Below are 26,817 nucleotides of genomic sequence, written 5' to 3'. Positions count from 1 at the left end.
CAGTATAGTAGGTGAAAAACAGTAGGTCACAAAAAAAGTGTTTCTGAATTCACAGTACTTAAAAAAAAAAAAGTAGGCAAAAAGTACCTGGGTGACCTACATCTTCCGGTGAGATTCTGAAGTGTGCATATGGACACATGAGGCCACGGGAGCGGATTAATGAATGGCAGTGAAGTGACGCAACTAGTAGGTCACGTGATAATGACAACATGATGAATCTAGTATATCCGATTCACATTCACACACATTCATATACATAGAACGTACTTTTTTAGTAATCACTTATTCAAAATTAGTACCAACTCAAGAAATGTTCTACTTGCTACTCATTTAGGGGCCAGACTTTCTAATTCTAGAGAGCATTTGATTGGCCAAAAATCTGTGTGGTGCAGGATAAGTCTGATTTTTGGTATGTTTTCCCAGATGACACAGACAATGTATTTCAAATACACATTTATGTGAGTACAGCACAAGGAATAAGGCAATTTTGATTTCATGGAGTCATTAAAGCTACACTGTGTAGGATTTTCTCTCATCTAGCGGTGAAATTGTTTATTACTACCAACTGAATATTACTTTCTAGCCCCTCCCATTCCGAGGGCGTTTTAACTCATACGGTGGCCGTATTATTTCAAATCTGCCGGCAGTCGCGAGTAATCTCCCCCTCGCATTCGTCACGGTGCCACTGAGTGTCAAAACGCGAAAGGTGAAGCTTGAATTTCCAGGTATGTCCCTCTTTGGCTAATGTATTTTCAAGATGGAGGCGCAACATGGCTGCCGCCATTCGAGCGACTCGCTCGTATGTATTCTAAATGGCAGATTCTACACTTACGAGAATACTTGATTAGTTGGTAGAAGTAATTACACATTAATGAGCACATATCATTTTGAAAGAACAAAGTGTTTTTTGCTAAGAATCAACTTAAAAAATTACACAGTGTAGCTTTAAAGTGACTTAATTGTTACAACTTGAATTGTAAATGACAATTCGCTACTTTATTGCTGAGATAGACAAAATAACTTTGTGGCATGTGTAACCTAAATATCCAGCTGGACCAAAGCCAAGTTTTGGACACTGATTGAATAAACTGCAGTTTGGACTTGTGTTTGTCTCTCAGAAGCATTAAATCCTTAACTTATGCACACATAAATCAGAGACACTTATGAATTTTTAATTTTAGGTCAACTATCCCTTTAACATCTATGATACATCTCATTGTTCTCAGTTTATCTAGAAACGGCTTAATATTTTGGACAAGCTGTCCGTTTTTACAGCGTAATGTTTTATATTGTGCTTTAGTCTCCTTGAACAGACAAAACAATAGCGCAGCATCTGGTTGAAGCTCAGCTCTTGTACCTTTTTGTTGGATGTTTGTTCTGGAGTGTTTGGGACAGTGCAGAACAGCATGATCCACAGTAGTCATTGAGGTCAGAAATCATGCCAAGGACAAGGGAGGAAATTTCACCATGTGAAATGATTGACCAGTCAGTATATTATGCAAGAGCACTGTTGATGTTATCCGGGAAGTTCATGCAGGTTGTTATTCTCATGATCGGGTTTGTTTTGTAGGTATAAGCACATTTGTTATATGTCGTGTGCTGCTGAAGTCTACAGAGGGGTGTTGTTGAAGTTGTCTTTGGGTGCTGATCTGAGACCAGATCTGTGGTTTGTCTTTTGATGGTTAAAATCAGAATTGGTCTGAGACAAAGCTGGTCCAAGATCAACATATAAAGACACTGTCTAAAGACGAACAGGAAGAGTTGTTACATGCATGATGGGAAATTATATGTTTCCCAACTCTAGATCAAAAGTACAAAGCTTAACCACAAGTAGTAAACAGCCTCTGAGTTTCACATGTGCCAGAGCTGCTGAATTGACATTTAAATGCTACAGTAAGGTCAATGTAAAAAACACACAAAAACATGACCGAGAGAAAGAGCGAAAAGAGAAAAAGAAACAGCCACACAAAATCCTCTGCAGCAATCAAGCCCATGGTTATCAGAGTCAGGCCGTGATGAGAGTGCAGGTCATTTCTAATTTATGGCTTCCACAGAAAGGAGACAAACTGAACTGTATTATGTGACCTTCAGTCCTTTGAGGTGTGTTTGCCAATCAGACTCTCAGATCACGATGACACGTTGTTAGGAAGCGTGCAGTCAAGTGGTGATTATGATAGACACTGTAAGAGCTGCCACATTATAGTCCTTCTTTGCTTGTTTAGTGAGGGAAAGGAATCACATGCACAACCCACATGAGTCATGACTGGAAAGTATCAGTTTCCACCTATAATGACTGCGTAAAACGTATCAACTTGCTTAGGTAAAGCTGACAGGGCTTTGAGGGAGTTTAAATCTATCTATCTATCTATCTATCTATCTATCTATCTATCTATCTATCTATCTATCTATCTATCTATCTATCTATCTATCTATCTATCTATCTATCTATCTATCTATCTATCTATCTATCTATCTATCTATCTGCCTGTTTGTCTATCTGTCTGTATGTCATATGTCTCTCTGTCCTAACCACTTTTTCTTTTTTCCTATATTGACAAAGGCAGAAAGAGCCTCATTAAGTCAAGTTCTATATAAACAATAAAAAGGTTATATTAAATTTTCCATGTGTCATACAAGGAAACTAATCTAAAAAGTCTAATCAGCCCATGTGGCTATATGGGCCTTGTGTTCTAGGACAGCATGGCCTTGAATGGGCAGTTCCACCTGTTCGTACGGTCAGGCTGTCCTCACAAACTGTTTGTAAGTCCAATGGGATTACATCTCAAAAGCCAGAGAGGACAAGTGTAACAATCATCAGTAGCCTAATGATGCAGAGCCCCAGGGGAATACAATATTTTTTGATAGTATAGAAGAATGGCTGAGTCATCTCACTCGCATGGTGAAATTGAGGATGTGATTCAACACTCCTGAAACGTTTTATTGATTGTTGAGAGAAGAACACAAATATTCAACGTGTGGAACATTGAGTTTCATTTAAATTTTCTCACTGGCATCAAAAATGCATTTAGCTAAATGGTAAAAGTCAAATTGTATGGTGAGGTGCACTTATTCATCCTGTGGTGTGTTCTTGGAGAATCTTACACTTATTATTGAATCACAGACATGTTAATTTAAATGCATTCTAATATGCAATGCTCATTTAGGTGCAGAATATCATTTACAGAATATTATATAAAGAGCTAAATTAATTCTGTAAAATATAGCAATTTAATATAAAATAATAACACAAAATAGAATTAATTACAATTATGAATACATATTTTTATATCATTTATCTTTTTAGGGGTCATTTTCTTCCATTTGAGACCTGAGGCAGCCATCTTGTGAAATTTGAACTGCCGTCTTGTCGTTATCCTGTGATTTGCTTCAGAAACACTGCATGAAATGCAAGAACAGCCAGTTCTTGTGGTGGTGAAAGAATATGTAAAGTAATACAACCAGATGGCTCTCTGAATGCCATGTAGCCTTGCTCTCAATGAACACTTAGAACTTTCCAGAGAAGTACTGTGAATAGGACTGAAAGAGAGTACATTGCTTTCCCACAGGAGAACAGTGCATCGTTAGAGCTGAAGTGTAGGGCTTCAGCCCTTTATTTTCTCCTCTCCTGCATGCTTTCATATGAAATAAAAGATTAAGTAACTTTTGAAACACTGATCTCCATTTTCACCCCCACAGTCTGCTTGTGTAATGCAGGAATATGAATATATTTTCCAGTCTGGGATTCAGTTGGAGGGGGAGAGGGAGGGAGAGGGAGGGGTAGCATATTATAGCTATTATAGCAGTACTGTTTCGTCATTCAGTAGATCATTTGATATAGTGTTGGCCCTAATCCTGCTTTTTTTTTTACATTACTAATCTTGATCAGAATGCTTTGAGAGGGTGAGGGGAAATCTTTATTGCTTTGCTCCATTCACATATTCTGTCTAGACCATTTTTCACTATATGATAACCACCAATTACTTTGCCATTTAAATTAGGCTATGGATAAAAATATAATGCTTTAAAATAATCTCCTTCCTGAGTGGAGTTCCTTTTTATACTTTGTAAAAGTTTGGTGGGGGCAAGTAAGGTAGCGAACTCCGGGACACGTCGCCATCCAATGAGTGCGCGTGGCTCGGATGACGTTGCCAAACGCTACCGGCGACACGCCCCCAGCATGGATACAATCAGCACTAATCGGCGCACGGCATACTGTCACTTTAACGTTGTGAGGACTACAGCCACGATGGGAGTTTTGATACTCAATCAAGACAAGTTTTCAGAGCTCTCATCAACGGAAACTTCTCTCTAAAGGAAGAAAGCAGTCGGTGTCGCGCGCTCACGGCTTGATCTCGCATGATTTACATGCAGGATGTCAGTGTTGCTGAAAAGCCGGTAAGATAGTGCAAAGTGAGTTTGCTTATGAGAGCTGCCTATTCAGCACCACACAAAAGGGATCTACTGAGTTCAGTGGTCTGCTGTCATTGGGTTTGAATGTCATAAAGAATTTCTACTCTTAAAACGAAATGGATCACTTCGCAGCAGAGTGCCTTGTGTCAATGTCCAGCCAAGCAATTGTCCACGGTCCAAAAGGGAATAGAGAGATCAAGCCCGAAACTGCGTCTGCACAGAGGAATGGAGAAGAAACCAAGGAGCCTTTGAAAGACAACTCATCTCTTTTTGTGGTAGCGAGAATTCTGGCGGATTTTAATCAACAGACCCCCACCAATTTTGCCGAGCAGGCAAAAGTAAAAGAGGAGAGCACGCCACCAACAGCAACCCCGACCAGAGATGATGGGAACTCTGCCACACCTACCACCATCACCGGCGACCCTGCTCTTAAACAAAGAAACAAACGATTCAGGGGGCGAATTGAACAAGAACCCCCACAGAAAAAGCACAAATGCCACTATTCAGGTTGTGAAAAAGTTTATGGCAAATCGTCCCATCTCAAAGCCCACCTAAGGACACATACAGGTCAGTTTCCATTCCTGCCAAGTGTATTGCCGTTTCGCAGATCCAATGTAAACATCGCGGCACATTATGTTCCGCACAAGCTCAGTTTTACTTGACGGGACAACTGTTGTCGCACTGAATACTATGGTATCTTTTATAAAACGTGCATTTACTCTAACTTGTTGTTTGAAGGGAATAGTATATTATTCGATGTAGCCTCGTAAATATTGTCACGCCCACCATGAGGAATATGGTAAACAGCAACAGTTCTTCTCCATCAGAGCCTCGCCTATATGAGCCACCTCAACACACACACACACGCGCACACAAGCCCACCAGTTTGGAGTTTCAAAAAGCACTTTATTGGCATGATTATTCTGCGAACAATATTCCCAAAGCAATAATACACACAACAAGAACGGTGACAGCACAGAAAACAATAAAATAATAGTATATTAAATTAAAGAAATATTATATTTTATAATATTAAAGAAATACGATTAAAGAATACTATAAAAGAAACATTCAACAAGACATTATTGCATAACAAACCATTTACAACATATGCGCTCGTGCATACAGACGTAGCCTATTGTAGGCTACTATATGAATACCTTGGCATAAACAAAATCTGCACGCAATTAAATGTAACACTGCAGCAAAGAAGCCAGGAACCCCATGATGTAATCACTCATAAAAGTCTTGTATTCTATAGTTTCAGGAGTCGATGGTGGTGGTTGGTTTGCGAAAAGTGCACTAGCTCGCGGTGCAGACAGCAACGGTTCAAAAACAGCAGATTCGCGTATACTTCGGTTTTGTTCTTTGCGTTAGTCCGTTAGATATATTCAAGGGGGTTAAAATGAAAACTGAATAAAAGATGGGGGTTGGTGAGACTTCTGCGGTTGCTTGTTTGACTGTTAAGCTCTTTGTTGTGATGTGCCACACCCCCGTCAGACAGACTGCCAGCTGATCTGGCCAGCAACAGACTCGACCAGCCGAGCGCGGATTCGCGCTGACTCGCGCAGACAGAGTGCCCGCCCCCGGCGCGCACACCTCAAGCCTTTATAATTGACCGTTAGGATGTAAAATACATTTAGGAGAGTAATTACACGTTCGGTACCACGTTTTCACGCGTCGTGGCGTGCAAAGCCGCATTATCATTTCATGTGTTGCTGTCTTCATGTCAGACAATAGATAGACTTCCTGTAATACCCTGTGCTAAATAAACGTTCTTGACACCTAAGGCATTATGGCCTCTGATCAGAGATAAATAAGTGTGAAAATTGTGTCTGGGTTTCCCGAAACACAACCTAGTTACTTAAAATGATGAATGTTCAGACGCAGCAACTGTTTCTGTCAACTATGTGGTGTCAATGTGTGATGGTTCAATTTTGATACACTCAGGCCTGGTTTCACAGACAGGGTTTAGATTAAGCCAAGATTAGACTTTAGCTCAATTAGGACATTTAAGTAGCTTTTATAAATGTGCCTTAAAAAAAAAAAACATGACTGATTTGCATCTTGACACAAAACAATGGCAGTAACATGTTTTGAGAGATGTCTTAACTGAAATCAACTAGCACTGACAACTCAAACATTCATTTAAGTCTGTGACTAGCTTAAGCCTTGTCCGTGAAACCATTCTTTATCATATTCTTTGCCTGATTTACCAGATGTAGAAGTTTAAGAATGTGTAATTGTAATTGTTGGTTGATCACTTATCTGAATATTGGGGGAGGAGACATCACTAGAAAAAAAGTTGCTGCCTTAAATTTTTTACAATCAATTTTTTTTACAGTGTAGCCTACTTATTTTCAAACTAGTTGATTTGGGCAATCCACTGACTGAAAACATGCAGTTCTGCTCATTAATTAATCGATCTTAAGGTAGTCCATACACATTTTTTGAAGTAAAGCTATTGTGCAAACTGAACAAGTAAATCACAGCACATTGTTAGCATTCTAATTAAAGCACTACAGTTAAACATAGGCTATAAAAAGTAAAACAATGTATAACACAAATGTGAGTAAACTAGTCATTCTTACTAATCCAGAACCTAACTAATCAACCATAATGACTCATCTCATGTGGTTCTGGTGTTCTGAAAATCTGACATATCTGCTTACAATGACTTTAAACTGTCATCTTTGAAACTTCAACAAAGGCAGAACGTCTCATCAGATATAAAAAACAACAACCAGGATGTGCTAGCAACAATAAATGTGTTGAAAATCTTGTTGCACATCTTGTCTTGCATGCTTATCAGGATTTGCTGCCACCACAAAAATCATATCTTGTGAGGCTGGCAAGACTACCCCCAAAACCTTACCTTAACATTAAAAGAATGTTTATAGTTTAAACGATTAGATACATTAAAATAATTATATAGTGTGGATTGACCAGATTTTCAGCACACGCCTTGTATATAATACTGTAACTTAGCTTTGAAGTACTTGAGGGCGTGTCATCTACACTGTTGCTGTTTCTTTTAGTTTTACTTTGCTTGATAATAGGTTTGGCCTTTTACAGTATATATAATGACATGTTTATGTCGAAACACACCACATACCACCCTGCATTCAGGCATATTGTTCTGTAAAACTCTAGCTCCAGTTGTGGTCCAGTGTATGGTGTTGGTTATATGTGTCTAGTTTTGTGTTGACAGAGTAAGTCATCTAGAGCAGATAAACAGCACAATTCATAATTTGTGGTGATTTTTGTTTATGGTGTGCATTTAAGACCTCCCTCACTTCCTGTCTTTCAGTTGGGTTATTCTCTAAGTTCCAGACTTTAGATTGGGTTTCACTGTAGTCACCGGGCTGCGATCGGACCATGATTCGGTTAAACAATGAGTGTTCCATCTCATTTGTTTTGGTAATCAGAGAATGTGGGTCATTTGAGTTCAGGCTCAGCCAACCTGCTCTGTTATGGAAGCCTTTCTTAAGTACTCAGCAGATTTTCCATCAGTCTCTACCAATGGAGCAAAGAGAGAATGGATCTTTCTCCCAGCAACACGCTGCTTTTTGAACTGAAGGGGGAACACAGAGTTATAAAAACAAACTTGGGGGAGCCAAAAGTACTGAAGTCCTCATTTGACTGCAGCAAACGCCCTGAATTCCCTGCTGGTTCTGGTTTGAACCCTGCTTTGGATCATTTGTTTTAATCCAGAAGGATTGGGCACAGGGTTGCATCCAGTTTTCTATTCAGAGCATAGTGTGGTCGATGGAGTCATATAGTACAGTGGTAGGATAGAGGCTTTCTTTCATGCGCAGAGATGCAGTCACTCTAGTCAAACTGCTTTCATAAAAACGATTAGTAATTTCTGACTAGTGCAACAGGTCTTGATATGTTTCTTTGTTGCATGTTTCTGTCATGGCAACTTCGTAATAAAGTGTAAATATTTCATTTGTTTGCAGGACCTTGGCAGTGTTCTTGTGCTATACGGTTGAATGAGTAAATCTTGGGTAAAGGGGGGAGGGCCCAACCATCACAAGTGCAAGCTTGCTGGAAAAAGAAGGCGTTTTATGATAGAGCTGGAGCAGATGTACTCTCATGATTATACAACATTGAAATATTGCAAAGGGCTCAACTTAATGCTTTGAAATGCAATGCCGCAAATGCAGTTTTTTAAACTGTAATGTTCTTAAATGGAAGGAACCTTTGACTTTGTACTTTTGAAGACACTATTGCATTAATAGAGATAACTATGTCAGCGTCAGGAGTCTTTTTTTCTTCCCAGGAATTTGTTACTAGCTCACATAACTTTGTAAAGCACTTGTTTGCAGACTGAAAAGACCCTTTCCATCTCGCTAACTGTCTCAAACCACATACGTTTGCCAAGCCAACAATTTTAGGTTCAGGATCTATTTGTAGCTTTGTTTTCTTTTTAAAGAAAGACTATGTATTGTAAGTTCTTGCCCTCAGTAATTCTGTGGTAACCTGTGGTTACAGAGTGTCCCTTACTTAGATAAGTCTGGTAAAATAACCTTCTTGTGACCTTTTGAGAGGATGGTTTCAGTTTAGTCTGTACTAGCCCTGCTTCTGTTGTCTGGGTGCATTATGAACTTTTATCTAAAATGTTATAGTCAAGTTAAGATTAGATCTTGGCCTAGGAGAGCATCAAGCGTAATATTTGACAGATGTTTTATGGGTGTGCAGAGTCTCAAGGCAAGAAAGGAGGACACACAGGAAAAGTTGGAGAGGGTAGAAAGAAAGGAAAAGATTCCAACCAGCATGTGGCTGAATAAGGAAGGGCTCATTAATCATCCTAATAAACACAGATGGACAGATTCAGAGAGATGCTTGGTTTGCATTCGATGAGTTGTTAACTGTAATGGTGCACAATGTGCTTGCAGATGATAATTTATAACATTATCATTACTTTATTAGACTGCAGTTGACTTGTGATGAGAAAAGGAACTTGTGGTAGGCATATGCAGATGAAATGGGTGTGGGGCCATCCGGGAGCAAAAAAAAAAAAAGAGATTTTCACGAAACCTGCAAGTTTCGCTTCAGTAAGAGGAAGTGACATGGCTTGAGAAGAAAGCCAAGGCCATGACTGTGACGTATTCTGGCGGTTCAGTATGCAAAAAAAGACATGGTGTCCTTTCAGTGCATGTGACTTTTCTCGTAAATGTAGTTCCTCTGAAAGTATTCTGCATGCGACAGTGACACCTGACTTTCAAAGTGAAACCGTTGGATTAGTATTTTACCTCTACAGTGTTCGGTTTCTACACATTTAAAGATTTAATGCAATGCAATGCAAAAAAACAACAACATTATTTTCCTTTCAGCATTAAATATGTTGAAATATGAAATTTGTTGGGTTCAATAATACTGATTACTTCAAAATATAATTTCAACTAGTCAAAAAAAAAAAAAAAAAAAAACTAAAACGTTGAGGTACTTACAATGGGGCCAATTTTTAGAGAATTTAAAAGCAGATTTTTTTTGCAGGTTTCCATGTGTTTTGTTTTTCTTGTGGCTGTACTATTAAAACAGTGAGTATTTTAATGTCCCTGAATATGCATAATTCACTTGAAAAATTTGAAAACCTTTATGTCACAGATGCGGTCAATTGAACTTTACAGAAATTGTACCCGAAATATTCCTTTGGCTTGCATTCAATTAAGTCACTTTCCAATATAATCCTGTCCAAAGGTATTCACCATAATTGTGTTTGTTAGCATTCTCTTCTGATGCTTTCTGAAAGTCAAGGTTAAATGAAAAAGTTCATTAGGTTCACAAATTGCTTTCAGTGGCAAACCCATGACAGACCCTCGTGATCAGAATGGGTACATGTGGCCCCTGTGTTCTTGGTTAATCTCCCTCACCCCATAATTTAATCTTCTCCCGGTACAACTCTATAATGTCATCTGAGCCCAGATCCTAGACTCATTATTCTGATTGGGATACTCAGGACCTGAATCACTAGTCCTTGTACTCATGGGAATATCTCCAAGGAAGTGGAGGGGCATGTTACCACATCAAGCCACTAAGTACTTGAGAGAGTCTTGAATATTGATAGCACGCCTCAGATCACACTGTTGCATGATGTGCTGTGCGAGGGAGATTAAATGAGATCACCTCCAAGGCCTCAGAGGTTTTTTTGTAATCCTCCGTAGCATTGAGATGGTAAGTTTGAGTGAGCAGAGTGGTGAGACATAGAAGATGAGTGCAAACGCGGTACACAAATTGCTCATTCTGCTGAGTGGTTTGGGGAAGAGAAGGGGAACTCAGCAGGTTGAGGGTCTAAGGTTACCAGACAGCTTTGTCTGATCTCCTGTGAATATGAGGAGGCGGGGTTCCTCTTCAGACTGAAAGAGAATAAGAGGACAGAATTGGTCACAAATTGATGAGCAAGATTGGCTAAAGCAGCTTTGTTGGGAGAAGGATGCTAACAAGTACATTGTGCCACCAAAGACAGGATTGGCTTTTTACAAACTGATAACCTCACACTTATCCTTAACTAATTTGAACAAGATTGTTCAAATTAAAACATGTTTAATTTGGAATCACAACTCGGCATGATGTAGTTCTGTTGTCCACCACTTGCCTTGACTGTTATGAATTACGTGATTATAGGGTCATTAGGAAAGGTCATGCTGCCTCTGTGTGTGGCTAGTACGCATTAGCTTCAATCACCAGTAGCACCCCTCTTTAACATACACATAAACAAAGCCCATTCACATATTTCACAGTTGGTTAGATTTTTTGTTCGGCCGGTGAACCATTATGTTCGTTACGTGATCCTTTATATTGTTTTCAAGAGTCCCAGGAGATACAGTAGTGTGCACAATGTATAGATGACATTGTTTTGCTACAAAATTCAGCGTATGGATAAAAACAGTGTACGTAGTCAAATGTTTTCACTCGAACAATAGATCGGACCATTGGTTAAAGTGCACATTAAAGCACACCATCCTCCCACGTAAATAGCAAATACGTGCAAAATTAAACTGACTCGTCAGCCATTTTTCTTTCCTCTGCACTGGGTTATTTACAGACATGACATCCTGTGCAGTCATCCTGCCCGTGGTTCAGGTGGAGGGTTTAGAGGATGGGCTGGACCTGGGCACTTTTGCCCTGTGCTGGGCGCAGTGCCATGGCTGGGGTGGGTCTGGGCGCAGTGTGAGGGTGATTGCTTCACAACAAGGAATCTGCTCTCTCTGACTAAAACTATTTTCCGTTCCACACCCCTGGCCTGAAAACTTGTAACCAGAATATATGTTAGATGCCCAAGAGTGCATGGGCTTGGCTGACCCACTTGTCATTCAGGATACACGCAATGCTTGTTAATTGGGAATGATGTTAAGCAGGGGTCACATGAGTTTTATGTGTGTACTTGTGTTTATGTTTGAGAGAAGATTAGAACAAAGAGAAGTTAAAAGAAATTAGTGATACTAGGTCAATTAGCCTTTAAAAATATCAGAAGTTTAGTTAAGGTTGTAAAACAGAGGTCTTCAATCCTGCTCCTGGAGGGCCACTGTCCTGCAGAGTTTAGTTCCAACCTGCTTCAGCACACCTGCCTTTGAATATTCAAGCGATTCTGAAGAGATTGATAAGATGATTCAGGTGTGTTTGATTAGGGTTAGAACTAAACTTTGCAGGACAGTGGCCCTCCAGGAGCAGGATTGAAGACCTCTGTTGTAAAATGTCTTATGTTGCTACTCCCCAAAACTTTTATATTTGTTTAAAAAATGTTACACTTTATTTTAATGTGTCCCTGTTACAGTGTAATTATACATTGAAGTACTGAATAATAGTGATTAAATGTACTTATTATAGGGTTAGGGTAGGATTATGGTTTGGTTTAGGGTTAGTTGCATGTAATTATGCCTGATTTATAGTTATTATTATAGTAAATACATGTAACGTGTAACAAGGTTACATTAAAATAAAGTGTTACCAAATGTTTCACCACATGGCATTTTTTAGAGCATAATATTAGCATTTTATATGGATAAAATGGATAGTTTTTTTAAATCCATATTAAACAAACATGAATGTCAAAAGTACATTTCTAAGAACTTGGCAGATGTGCTTTACTAAATTTTTATTTTATTTGAAAGATTTTTGCTTTTATTTATCATGGATACTCTTCATGACATTAGCTGTTTCCATCCACCTATTTTTATGCATATTTTGGGATATTGCATAAAAACTGCTGAATGGAAACGCCAAGATGCACATAAATTAAAAAAATGTTGAATCTGGTAATTTTTTAGCCGATAAGAAACCATGGGCATAAACAACGATGGAAACACATTTACAGAATAAAGTCCTTGATGCGCATCAAAAAATCATGTGACTGCACGATTGGATGGCATAACTAGATCTTTACACAGTTAGACTACTACATTCCTAAACAGCAGGCATCTTCCTCCGAAATGCGTTTATTGCGTTTCGTCTGTGCGCTCTGAGACGTAATTTATTATATATGAAAATTATTACAATGGCTTCTCCTACTTTTCTTAGTGATATTTAGCATCAGTTGTTCTCTTCGACTCTCTGAATGGAAATGCTGCTTTATTCGCGTATGTTTTATGCAATATTCCCATTTTGCACATAAGTTAAATTCGCAACTTTGGATGGAAACATAGCTACTGACCCAGTTAACTACACACACCGGTTCTGTCCACTTAGCATTTCTCATTTCTGTGAAGATAAAGTCTCTTTGTGTCAGATTTTTACAGTCAGTCTCCTGTGTGAATGGTAGAAACCATGCTTTGGTGCATCTCTCTCTCTCACTCAAATATGATTGGCTGAAGTGCTAAAGCCCCCTGGGTGTTTCATCATGCGCTTATCCGCCCTTTTGCAGTCATCCATCTCTCCTGAAGCAGCCCTCACTGACGGGAATACAGCTCTCTTATTTTTCTTTCATATGAAGAAAAGCATACAGTCTTTAGCAACTATAAAAACCAAAAAACAACTCAGAATTCACCATACATTAGACCAACTCAGCCATATTTCACCATAGAGTTGGTATTAGGCCTCAGCTTCCTATAAGTACCTTACGTACTCTGCTGAACTTATGGTTATTTAAGTTAGCTTTGGCAGCGTCATATAAAAGCCAGTCTGTTCCTACTCAACCATCCCCCAATGCCCTGTGTCCTCTCCACCCACCCATGAGGGTGTAAGGTGAAAGAACTGCTGAAGCGTTGTATAGTTTGAGCTATTTTTCTTTCATACATTTACTATGTATGGGTGTCGATTTCTCTGTGCAGGAAGAAGGGGATCTGGAGCTAGAGTGGAGCTGTATTTTCAGCTTGCTAAAGCACGAGCCGCTGACTTGGAGTCTCACGCAAACTCAACGTGGGGCGCTAACCCTGCAATTTGTGGGTGGGGATGTACTGTACGGAAAGGCAGAAGTGTGGGGGTGGGTACAGGGTGGAATCCGTTGTCAAAGCCCTCCATTGATGTAGGTCAGCTTCATCTGCTGGCAATCTGATTTGATGATTCTCTGCAGTTGCAGAAGCAATGCATGCATTTGGGTTTTTGAAATGAAAATTGAGGGGAGCCAAAAAAGAAAAGGAGAGATGTTGTTCTCTGCTCTGTGCCAGAACCTTGGTTGCCTCCTAGGCTTTTATATTGACATTAGCTCTTTCCAGTTAGATGTTTGACCCCTTTACTGTCTAATAAATCTGTATGTGGAGGACCCGGGCCTGTGTGCTCTGCCAGGCGTGGCTGTGGGATGAAAAGGATCATTCAGTGGACACTCATGGGGGAAGGGTTGGCTTGGTGGTTTTGCATAGAGAAGATCTCACTGTCAGTGGTGTCTACTCAAGGTAAATCTTCAGGAACTAAATATGCTCAAGGTGTAGTTCACCCAAAAATGAACATTTACTCTATTTACTTAACCTTGTTACATTTTGTTCAAAAAATGAATAACTTTTGTTTTCTTTTGCAGAAAACAAATAAATAAATAATAGTCTAAAGCAGTGGTCGGGAACCTATGGCTCGCAAGCCACACCTGGCTCTTTGACAAAAATCATGTGGCTAGCCAGGTCTCTCACCCTTTACCAACAAATGATCGATTCAAAATTAGACGCATCACTAAAGATCAGGGGTCTCATTTATAAAGCGTGCGTACGCACAAAACGGGGCTGGAAACGTACGTACGCCAGTTCCCACGCAAAGGTTGTGATCTATAAAAAACAAACTTGACGGGAGAATGTGCGCACCTTTAAGCAAACTTTGAGCCGTGCGTACGCACATTCTGGAGACAAAGGGAATTGGCGACACCGATGGTGAGCTGGAGTTAAGTGTCTTTTTGGTCACTTTTAGACAGAAAATCTAAAGAAAATTAAACATATACAGAAAGATAATACAAATATATAATACAAATATAATTTCACTCACCAAGCCTGTCACTTGAAGCAAATATCCATCCCTTCTTAAATGTCCGCGCCAGCGAGCGCGTTGGGCCGTTTAGTGAAACTGACGCAAATAACAGTTTAAATAAATAAAATAATGATTTAAACTATGTTTTACTTCTGATATAAACATTTAGATTAAATATGCCATTCAAATTAATGGAGTTAAGCACTTAAACATGAAATCATTACTGAGAAGTTACAACATTTTTATATTCAAATTCAGTCAATAGAAATATTTGTTGTGGATGCGATGTTTTTGAACATTTTTCCTCTGGCATGCTGTGTTTTAATGTTTTAACCACAGAGATAATTGCTTATCATGATAATACCAGATTGTCTGAGAAAATAGTTTCGTGCAAATAATGCCCAAGGCCTATCTGTTTCCATTAAAAATATAAATCAATTAAAAATACAATTCGGCCAGTGGAAAAGATTGAGAAAAACTTTCTCTGAAATGTATTTTACACTATTTGATTTATGTATTCAAAAACAAGGCAAGGAATAGGCAACTACTTGATTTTTATTAATGGAATGTGTCTTGTACCGTTAAACGTTATCACGTGGATGAATAATCATATGCAAATGATGATCTGCATAGTAAAACTAGGCGTTGTAAGCTCCATATATGGTTAATTCGGGGAGGAGACACATGTGCACACAATCTTCCGCTGACTGGGATTTATAAAGTGAATTCTGCGCAGGTTCTGGCGTACAAACGGTTTTATAAATCTGAATATTTTTTTGCGTACGCCATTTTTGGCTTTCGGGCGCACGTACACTTTTAGTAAGGTTCCTACGCACAGTTTTATAAATGAGACCCCAGGTCTCTTTCCCGAAAAATCAGCTAATTACAATTCCTTTGGTTGTACACTACTGCCTACCGAAGTTAATGAAAAGTTTATAATAATAATATATTTCAAGTTGTACCGGCCAAAGTTTGTGTTCAGTGCTGTTCGTGAGTGTCGCGACAGCAATCAGCGGCAAACCACTTACATTTCTGTGGTAACCTAGAGCTCCTGCACTCCGATTCAAGCAGCTACGTAACTTATTTGAGGTAATGGTGAAAAGAAATAGATTTTTAGAACAGTAGTGAAAATTTAAAAGTACATAAAAAAGTGACTGGACTAAAACGCATCCTTTTATTGAAAATGGTGCTCTGCTGTGCCAAGAGACATTTCAAAATATTTCACTGGGTGTCGTATTTATGTCCGTATGATAATCTGTGCAGCTTTCAGTGGGTGGGACTGTTTGAAGATATTAAAAAAGACACATGGATGAATGAGAAAGTAAAGGGCGGGATGTGCTTGATATTAAAAAGAAATATTAAAAGCGCAATAAGCCGTGAAAGAGAACTGAATCCGCTACTGACAGGTTGTTTTCTGTGTGAGCTCAAGCATAGTAGCCTTTGTCTTCGGTTGCGCGCCTTAATGGTCAAATACGCACAGAAATATGTCAAAATGCCCACGTTGGTGGCTATTCACGTAAACACGTTTGATGTAAGCACTGCGTTGTTCTTCACTCACTCATACAGTCATACAGACATACAGACACACACACACACACACACACACACACACACACACACACACACACACACACACACACACACACACGCGCGTTGGGTTTTCATGTTTTATGGGGATATTCCATAAACATGAAGGTGAGAACTGAATTTTCATTTTGGATGGAACTATCCCTTTTAAGTTTTGCATCATTCAAGGATGTTAACAGAACCTCAAACAGCTTTGATTAATGTTTGGACGATTTCATGGTTGACAAAATAAATGATCCAGCTGGACAGGAACGTTTGTCCATAAAAATTGGGATTTGAAAAGAGGACGCTTGTTCAAGATCAGCCTTCATAAGCAATTTCTGTTATTAGCTGTAGATATAAAAATATAATTTTAGCTCAGTGTCCTGACATTTAGCAGGCTTTGTGTCTATACATGAGTGTCAGAGCAATGGGTGACCCCACCCACCTGCTCTTGCCTGTTACCATTTGTAGGCTTATGGCTACAGCTGTCTTAATGTCCCTCATTAAATGGAGTTAAAATAATTAAGCTGTGTTGCAAAACAATCCTAGTGGCCCAGTTAGGCCAGGACCCGCAGAAAGGTCTATTCCAAGGCTGTAATCATGAGTAGGGCAATGCTGTGAGATGTGCTCCTCACAAGGTGGGAAAAGAGAGAGGAGGGGACGTAAATCTGCAGCAGTTGTGGCTGCTTTCTCATACAATGTGTCATAGACCGTGTGTGCACATGTGCTGTAGAGACTGGGAGGAGTGAGTTATGTCTACTAGGCTTGATTGAAATGCCTGATGGTGAAGGCTCTCTTGCCAGACACAAGGCCAGCACTATTGTTTCTCAACAGCATTAAAATCCTGGGAGGAGAATGTGCAATTGAAAAGCAAGTGGTTTTTGGCGTTTTTTCATCAAAGACAATAGAGGTGATAAATTAAACATAGTTGCCTTTGTCACAATGTCTCTGGACAAGTCTGTTCCAGTCCTAATCGTTGCACCTGACCTAGCCATAATGTCTTTGTTACACCCACATCCATTAGCATTAATCCTCAGTTTCTCAAAGACACTGGCACGAACAGAGTACTGAGAGCCTGATGTGACTCACCAAGTCTCAATGTGGTTAGTCAACCCTGCGCCCCCTCCCTCCATTAGCACATACATATGTGTGTTGTACTTCTGTTTTTTGTTTCATTCCAACACTTAAATTTTCGCTCAGTCAGCAATCTTCTCACTAGACCTTCACGAGATTAATATGAAGTTGTGTCTAATGCAGATATGACGATAATTTGCTAAATTACCCACAATTATAGTGTAAGTAAAAACTATCTTTGTGCCCAACTTTGTGGTTTTTGGTCTCCATGGTGTGTTGCGGTCTCTGTGAACTCACTTCTTGGCAACCTCTGTGTGATGGAGGGCGTGACCCATGCTCTCTCCCAACTTGGTTTCTGATGGGATTACATCCACTTCCAAAATTCCCTGTTCCTATGGGGTAGTAATGAGGTCATCTTGGCAAACATCTTAGCCTTAGCAGAAAGGGGAAGCTGGGTAGTTGGCAAAAATTCCCCAGTTTGCTGTGCTGAGACAAGCTGAGAACTTACTTGCAGACAGTTTAGGAAGCTATGGGATTGCAAAGAGGCCTGTCTAGATTGTCAGTGTCCCAAAGCAGTCTTATCATTAACATTGAGGGCTTGAGCTGGCAGATTCCTGTATGACCCACCAGGAACAAATTACAACCTGCTGTGTAAGTGCTGCTACTACATTTGTGGTGCCATTTTGGAGCTTCTTATGGTTTTCCACAGATAATGAATCCAGAGGACCACCAGAGGCTAGGACTGGGCCCCTGATACAGAACTTTTGATCTAATTGGGATAACCATCTGCAACATTGGGATCTAATACATATGATATTGAAAGCATCCTGTCTTGTTCAAGTTTACATCTGTATTCGTTGTATTGTTTTTGCTTTGCCTCTGGCTAAAGGTAACTGAAGGCACATGTGTACTGTCTGTAAAATTCTTGGCAATAAAGAATTGGCAATTCTTGGGATTAATGTAAAATCTTTGTCTAATTACCTTAGTATAAACATTTTCTCAGTTTTCCGAATGACAGCAGCTGACGTGGGACTTGCAGAGTTTGATCTCTGGAATACATCTTTTCAGAGCACGTTCTAGGGCATCAAGTGTGTGCTGCCCTAGAGCAAGCCTAGAGTGCACTTTGAGCTCATGGTTATAAAGGATTTGTAAGACCTCCCACTGGAGGTCCTCCCTGCCTGTCTTAATGTCTGCCTGCCTTTCTCACATAGTGTCTGGCTGTCTCCATTCCTACCTACGTCTCTGCCTGCGTAAGTGGCCTCACGGTTGAATAAACCTGAGGAATTTTATCTCACCCACACAGAGATGCTGGTAGCTCTTGTTGGAACAGGTGAGCGACACCAAGTCTCCTGGATCGACATTCAGTCTGCACTTGTGTTGCTCAGATAGTGGCCTGATCAGATGTCTGTGCCACAGACTGTTCACCTCAAAAGCCCCTTTTCTCCTGTTTCCTACAGATTCAAGGGAGTCTGAAGTTGTTCTTTATTCGGGCCTCTGTGCAATCGAGCATTTGCGATGTGTTTTTGTACATGAGAGAAGACATAAGTATGAGTTTATTTACTGACCCAGTGGCCCTGAAAGGGAACATTTATGTAAGGCTGCTGTCTGTGACATAATGGTATCGCCTCTGAAGGGAAACACTGTTGCTCAGTTACCTTCGCTATGGGATGTCCGTACTAGCAGGTGTGACGTAACTGCTGCAAAGGGTAACTGGGTCACTGTGTTCGTTAACATGGAGGTCAAATCTTAATCTCTCCTAATTACCTTCCCCAGTTGCGAAAACACATGCAGAGCTAGTTGCACCACACCAGAGAGGCTATAGCCCATCAGTATGATGACATGCCAGTGCCTATGGCATACAAACCATTATTATTATTAATTGACACGTTGCAATGCTGCAGTTAAAAAAAAAAAGACCACGGGCAAGGGGTCAATAAAGTAAAGTTTACATCAATTTTGGCATGGACATTTGCATGAACAGCATGACACAGTTTCACCATGGGTTGCGGACTCACTATTGTTTTCCCAGAGGGACAAAAAGCAGAAGCGTCCTCATTGTCCCTTTTGCATGGTTCTTGATGTGCTGGATAGTGCCGCAGCAACTTCCATCTGTTATGAAACTGCCCCACGCTGGACAGTGCGATCTTTTTACATAAGCCTACTTCTGAGCCACGTCAAGAGTGTCCTCATTGGTGATAATAATATTCCCGGAAATGTGTCCCAGTTGAAAGTTATGGTCGCACCATGCAAGCAGAAAATTAAGATTAAAATAGATGAAAAGCTTAAACTTAAAAAACTTTTGAACTGAAATAGATATGTTCAAGTTGAAGTACCAAAATTATTAAACTAAAACTGAAATAAAAAAGAATAGCTATATAAAGCTATATAAATAACAAAACAAACTGATAAAATGACAAAAACGAATTTTAAAATATTCATAAATACTATAATAGGATATAAATAATTTTAAAATACTGACAGCAAAGATTAGAATTTGAGATTTTTTTTAAACCTGCCCTATTCAACTGCTTTGCTCGCATGAGGATTAGACTTACTAACACCTGTGCATTCTATTGATGTCACCATTCACACCATTACATGGCCTAGTCCTGCTCATCTCTGTTTTAACCTGTAAAATATTCAATTTCATATTGCAACTCTGTGAAGCTCCTCCATTTTTTTCCCTGACTCATAACACACACTTTACAACCTTGAGTTCTCACAGACACTTTCTTGAATTAATTAGACCGTAAATTACAGGTTGGCTCCTGTCGTCACTGAAGGAAGAATCTTAAACCGCCCAACTCTCTGTCCCATTCCTACTACGCTAATGTTAGATCTTGTGTATTTATGTTTATATGCCACAATCATGACTAGATCCAGGATGTTTAAAAAAGGCTCAAATTAGTTCTCGTCGGTGTGGCACATTTGAAGGTTAGAGGATTTAAATTGTGGTTTTGTATACTCATGGTATGTTTGGATGGGCTTGAATATGTGTGTGGCAAATGAGTATCAGATGATGTGTTTTTGAAGCAATGAGAGTGCTGAGAAGTTATTTGCTTTACTTAGAGTGGGAGTGAGTGTTTGTGTGTGCGTAACTGTATTTTTGTGCATTTTGTCGCATGGGTGTGTGGGAGGATATAATATATGGCCGATACAAGTGAACCTGCACAGACATTGTTATGGACATAAAGCTTCACACAGATTTTATTCTCGTGTGTGTGTGTGAAGGTTTTATTTGTTGACAATGTTGAAAGGGTATGAGCAAATGGTGGGAGCAAATCTGTCTGAAAGTGAGTGATAGATCATAGATAAGACAGTCTAGTCTCACTCTGCCTGCTGTTTCTCTCACTTTCTCAGTGTTTTATAGTAGGGGGAAGGGACCCCAGCAAAGCTGTCGTCCCACACATAAATTTGGTATCACGTATATGTTTCGTTTGAAGTTGTTTTTCATTGGGGCCTTAAGGGGAAACCACAAAACAAAGGCAGCAGCAACAAGCTGTCTGGATCACTGTGTACTCCGTCTAATTTAACCAAGTAATGACTGAGATGTCTGGATATTTTTCCTGTTCTTTGCTTTTCAAAAATTATGCAAAGTGCAGATACAGAACCCATATGTTTTTCAACGGTGGTTTCCAGACCTTTGTGGTGGCACTGCTCAGGGAGTGAAACGGCTGTTGAAAAGCTGGTAAAATAAGTAAAGCAGTTTGCACATTCATGGGGGAAGACAACAAATGAAATGGAACTAAAATGCATGCTGTATCTGACATGTGGGCCCTTTTGTGCACAAAGAAATAGGGCGTTGGTACCACATCTACTCGCCTTACATGAAACTCTGAGGATACCGCACCGAGATATATGGTCCCATCTGGCTTTGGGTAGATTTGTGTCAAAGCCCACTTTTATTGCCTGAAGGGGAAGGGGAAGGGGTAGGGTATAATTTCCCATGCTTTTGGCTCATTGCTAGTTTCATGTTTGAGTACAAGTTGGGGCAGGGTACCAGAGTAGAGACTGTTAACCTGCCTAATTAAACTCACTGTCTGGCTTTGCAACATGTGGCGGTAATGGGGGGAAGAAAAAATACTTTGCTAGGCCGTTTCGAGATGTGTGCCAGTTCCACATAAACCAGTGAGTATGTGTTTGTGTGTCCATCAGTTATCTCAATAATGAGTCAGTAAATCCTATATGCCTCTTTGGAGCAGTCAAAATGATACATGTCCCTCTAGTATACTCATGATTCTCCAATTAGCATGATGCAATGCTTACTGGACTGGAACATATGGTTCATTTTTAATGCAGTGCATTCCTGGTTTAATGTGTGGGCTTTTCACTCAGCTTAGCGATTGTAAAAGAAAAAAAATTTTTTTTTGCAGACTTTTGCTTCTATAGGAGAGGATTAGCACACTCACACGAGCCGCTTCTAAATAGTTCTGCCACATCAGGTCTTTCACATCTGGTTAAAGACTGTTCATTTTGGGATTTAAAAGCCATCCATGGAAGGTAAACCCCTGCATGACCTGGACCTGAATGGTCTGGGTCATTCACCGTTGTTTTTAGTGTGAACTGATCTCGATTCTGTGGTGGTTTAGCTGTTCTAGTGTGTGAACTTGGGTTGTATGGGACCTGTATGGCTTTTGTGCTCTGTTCTAGGTTTGCCTTTTCTTCAGTGAATGCTACACGTTAGCATACCAAGAGAAACCACAAAACTGCTTCAACATCAGTGTAAAAGAGCATATTATACCAATGAGGCATGTCGGCACGGGCTTAACAGGGGCTATGTAGAATAAAAAGGCCGCAGTAGGACTTTCTTTACTGAAAGAGTTCATTGTCCACATAAGGACTGAAAAAAAAAAGAAATGGGTTCACATCAGTTGGCACCGTTGGCCCTATTTATCACTGTTAGCGACGCTTGGTGGTGTTTATGATGTGGCCTCCTTAACACCTTGTTTTTTACTTTTTCAAAAACGGATTCAAAGCGAAGTCTCAACAATCAAATTTCTGAAGCACAGCTGCAACTTCTTATTTGTAGATGCTTGTATATCTTTACTGATTCTTCTGTTTTGAAAGTATCACATATGTCTGACTTACCATGAATGTATGTAATAACTCTAACAGCTGTGTGCTCTGCTTTCTTTTTGTGTTTGTCACAGGAGAGCGCCCCTTTCCTTGCACCTGGCCCGACTGCAGTAAGAAGTTTGCTCGCTCTGATGAGCTGGCACGGCACTATCGCACCCATACAGGCGAGAAGAAGTTCGGCTGCCCCCTCTGCGACAAGCGATTCATGCGGAGCGACCACCTGATGAAACATGCACGCCGTCACTCCGACTTCCAGCCGGCCATGCTGAAGAGGCAGCATGGTGGTGGCAACGCCACCATTTCTAGCAACACGCGTCCCGGCTCCCTCAGCGATTACAGTCGATCTGATGCCTCAAGCCCCACCCTTAGCCCCGCCCTCAGCCCAGCCAACTCGCCTTAACCTGGCCGCACTTTCTGCCCACAGCGCCTGGGTCTCCAGGCTGATTTTTTTCTTCTCTATCCATTGTTTTTCTTTCCCCCAAAAAATAACCGGTGTAATAAGCGCCCATGCTAAACCCCGCCGCTTGCTGTGGTGTACTGTACTGTACATAACTGCTTCTTGTAGTGCAATTTTCTTGTGCAACCCCTAAAAGAGAAAAAAACACAAAAAAGAAAATGCCTTTTCCACATGGCAATATTTACATGATGTACCATATGTCTGTATTTTTATAGCTTCTGGCCACAGCCTCTTTCTATTATGTTTTTTTTTTTTTTTTTTTGCTGATTCTTTCATATACAACCGCTCTGTTCAAGTGAACTAAAAAGTTGAAAGGTTTGACAGGTAAAGATGTTTCTTTTTTATTTAAAACGGGTGAGGGAGAGGGGCACACACACACCTCAGGATTCAGAACAGTTTTTTTCTCCTTTAATACTCACATTGACTGCACAATACAAGCATCACTTTACTCCGAAATTCAACAGAGGTTGAATTTTGCGCCCTGCTCAGGGATGGCCTCGTTAGCTTGAAAGAATGAACATGATGAAGATAAACATACGTTAAGAAACAGCCTTACACTTGGACAAAAGGAACTTTTGCACTCTTTTTTTTTTGTTTGTTGAGTTGGTTGGTTGGTTGGTTTTCACATCAGGGGAAGCAAATTCTGGGTTTTAACAGTCATTCATACTCTTTGATGTTTGTAAATTAGTCTTTTAAAGAGAGTAGCAGAACCACTCGCTAGATACGAAGGGTCAGGGGGTAATTCTGTCTTGAGACTGGAAATGACTTTATTTTCAACATCTCTATCTCCCGATAACCCTGTACTCACAAAGAGCTGTGCTGGCCTGGGTCCATGTTTCAAAGGGAATCCTCTCAATATAGCATGAATGTCGTGATCAATCCACTTTTACATGCTTGAGCCACCCAATGAAGAGAACAGACAGCACCACTTTTCTCAGTGGACTAAACTAAACTCCCCTTGAAATTTTGGAGGCTGAAGTTTCAAAGCAGCTGTTTCCTCAATAAAAACAGCACATTCATCAACTTCAGGGTTTTTCACTACAGTACGACACATTCAAAGGGACTCGTCTGGATGTACGCCTACTTCAGATACAAATAAAGACAAAAAGCACATGAGCAGAATCCACCAAAGACCAAGGTGTGAACGAGAGAACAGAGTTTTTTTTATTCCACCCAGAGGAAGAAGGAAGGGAGGGAGGGATGTTGGCATCCTCTCAGGTAACAGCAGAAGTCCTGGCAGCAGAAGTCCATCTGCAGAGGCCTTCCACTTAGGAAACTGCATCATCCTACACAGGGCTATTCATAGCACACTAGCCAGGGAGACGAGAGCATTACAGTGGAGCTTTACGCACTCTGTCTCGCTCACTCTAGCTGATGAGAAGGAGTGGGCGTATGAGAGAGATGGATGGAGGGCCAAAGCAAAAGTTTAAAAGAAAGATATCAGGTTCACAACCAGGTGGCATGCAAAAATTTGTGAAATGACAATATTGCTGCCATATTTGAAGATTAATATACAGCTATGTGAATCTGGAATTTTGGCCAATGATATTGCACTGTGGGCAGAGCTATCCAGCAAACCATATGAAAATCAAAACCATGTAATTGATATGTCAAATGCCAAAAATCGGCTTATTAATCAGTCTGGTTGATATATATTGGTCTGTCTGACGTGGTTATTGGATGATGCTGGTAATCACAAAATGGAGAAATGTTGACTGAATAATTGGCCTTGGTTGCATTTTCCAAAAATATTGTGAGCCTAAGTAGATCGTAGAGTCCATTGGTGCCAATGATTTCTAAAATCTACTTAGGTTATCATCCGATACCGATAATATCAAAGTTAACAAATATTGGCTGATTAATCGGCCTGGCCAATATATATTTATATATATATTCATCTGTCAGACACTGTTATCGGCAGAATGGCCAGTTATCAGCAGATTAACCGGATATATCAGTCGATCACTAGTTAGGACACAGATAATACAGCTCAATGTGAATTAGATTGTCAGAGTGTGTATGATCAGGGCCTACTCACTTTATGGTGAGGAGAGCAACAGGCCTCCATGAGAACAAAGAGTGCTATCTGCAGGAGGCAGGAAAGAGGGGGTTGACCCATAGCGAGACAGATAAAGACTGAAGCTTTATCAGGAGCTGAGCACTCCAGCAGAAGAAACACCCAGTCAGCTCCCTCTCTCTCTCACAGAGAAACCTCCCTCCCTTCTGCACTACTCCCCTCTCACCCGCCAACAGCATCCCACAATGCATTGCAGGAGCTTAAAGAGGGAAAATGGCTTCGTCTGATTGGATAGCATCCAAGCAGCCGGCAGGGGGGTGGGGGGGTTGTAATAGAGGAAGTTGAGGCCCAAATCATAATGTCTCACAGACAATGGGCATGATATGCTATCAGAGTTGAGCATGTTGGGAATTTTCAAATGAGATGTTATCAGTGTTTTTTTCCTCCAGTTCGGCACTGTCGACTTCTCAGACGAGATCAGTCATACTTTCCTTAAATGACTGTACTTTTTCACAAGCACAGGGAAACAATCGCACATCCTTTTTTTTTACTGTTACGGAGCACTGATACATCAGTGTGACCACTCATTACCTCAATGAACAGCTGCTTTCAAACTTAACTCATTAAAAACGGGGCTTTAGGCATTACTACTCGATTTGTACATATTCATACATATCAAGTGAACAATGAATTTGCCGTCCTTTGTCGCTTCAGCCTCCGAGGATGAAGGGACACCATGAGAAACTGTCGACCGGGCCTTACTCGCTCAGGCGAAAGGCATACAAGACCCTCCAGGAACGGAGGCACCGCTATCAAAACTGTTGTGGTGCCGCCTCATTCACGGTCTCACTTTCCCACACACGCAATGTTCCTAAAGTGACACTTTATTATTCGTTTAGCAACTTTTCTGTAACATTTTTTCTCTTTATATTCATAAGCTCATTAGTCAAAACCAGCCATCTTGTCTTGTCTCATATGATCTTGCACGTTTTCCTTGCACACCCTCCATGCCCAGTGCAGGGAGACCAGCATCAGAGCCACCCAGCTGGACGAGCGCTCCGGGGTTTGAGGAGCAGGTGGGGAGGCCTGTGAATGCCAGGCCTTGTCCCCCCTTTATCCTTCCTAACAGTCCCCCATCCCCCTCCCAGGGCCTCTCTCATAGCCCTCAAAAAAAAAAAAAAAAATCCACATAATCACGGCTTTCAGCTAAAGAAAACAGCCCTAATCAAAATAAACAGTGCCACGGCAGCATTATTTCTGCAATAAACCCACCCGTAAAGCCGTCTAGCTGTGGTTGCACACTCCCCTCGCCCCGACAGTCATTTCAGATGCGACGTTAACCATCGCCATTGCGACGTTGCCAACTTTAGCGTATTTCTCCTCCAGAATTTAATGTCAGCTTTACCTCCAAAGCAAGCTGGACACATATGTTCACTGTGTGCAAGAATCTTTACTCATTTGTAGACATTTTATATTAGTATCTGTTCAACCGCTCTTGATTGTATCTGCAAATTCCCCCAACTGCTGGTTAGGAGAGGGTATTTCAGGGAATACAAGGGCGGAATAAGGCCGGTCTGAACCAACCTCCTCTTCATTAGTACTTCTCAAACCCGGTAAAACATGTTGGGTATCGTTCAGTGAACCTTGAAAACCCGAAACCTGCAGGCAACAGAAGTCTCTCGCATTTGGGTACTGGTTAGATAGAGTATACACGACTAAATATATATTTTTTTCCTTATAATATTTACTGAAAAAATGTATTTTCTCAATGGAAATTCACTCAGCCCGGGTTAGTGTGAATTACATGTAAAACCGAACACGTGTA

General features: G+C 40.5%; 1 protein-coding gene across 1 annotated transcript; it reads left to right on the top strand.

The window, feature by feature from the left end:
- Positions 1-4,209: 4,209 nt before the first annotated feature.
- klf13 (Kruppel like factor 13) lies at positions 4,210-26,227 on the top strand. The gene is made up of 2 exons (XM_079860071.1): positions 4,210-4,977; positions 22,593-26,227. The coding sequence occupies exons 1-2, from the start codon at positions 4,527-4,529 to the stop codon at positions 22,916-22,918; spliced, it is 777 nt and encodes a 258-aa protein (XP_079716197.1). The 5' UTR covers positions 4,210-4,526; the 3' UTR covers positions 22,919-26,227.
- The last annotated feature ends 590 nt before the right edge of the window (positions 26,228-26,817 follow it).

Source organism: Squalius cephalus (genome assembly GCF_949319135.1).
Source record: "Squalius cephalus genome assembly, chromosome: 23".
NCBI classification, from domain to species: domain Eukaryota; kingdom Metazoa; phylum Chordata; class Actinopteri; order Cypriniformes; family Leuciscidae; genus Squalius; species Squalius cephalus.
The sequence above is the reverse complement of the archived record's forward strand: the minus strand, read 5'-3'. Positions and strand labels throughout refer to the sequence as shown.

Excerpts from the sequence above, each read along its gene's own strand:
- klf13 (XM_079860071.1), top strand. The coding sequence starts at position 4,527 with ATGGATCACTTCGCAGCAGAGTGCCTTGTGTCAATGTCCAGCCAAGCA. Across the intron at positions 4,978-22,592 it reads CCACCTAAGGACACATACAG|GAGAGCGCCCCTTTCCTTGC; the intron begins GTCAGTTTCCAT and ends TGTTTGTCACAG.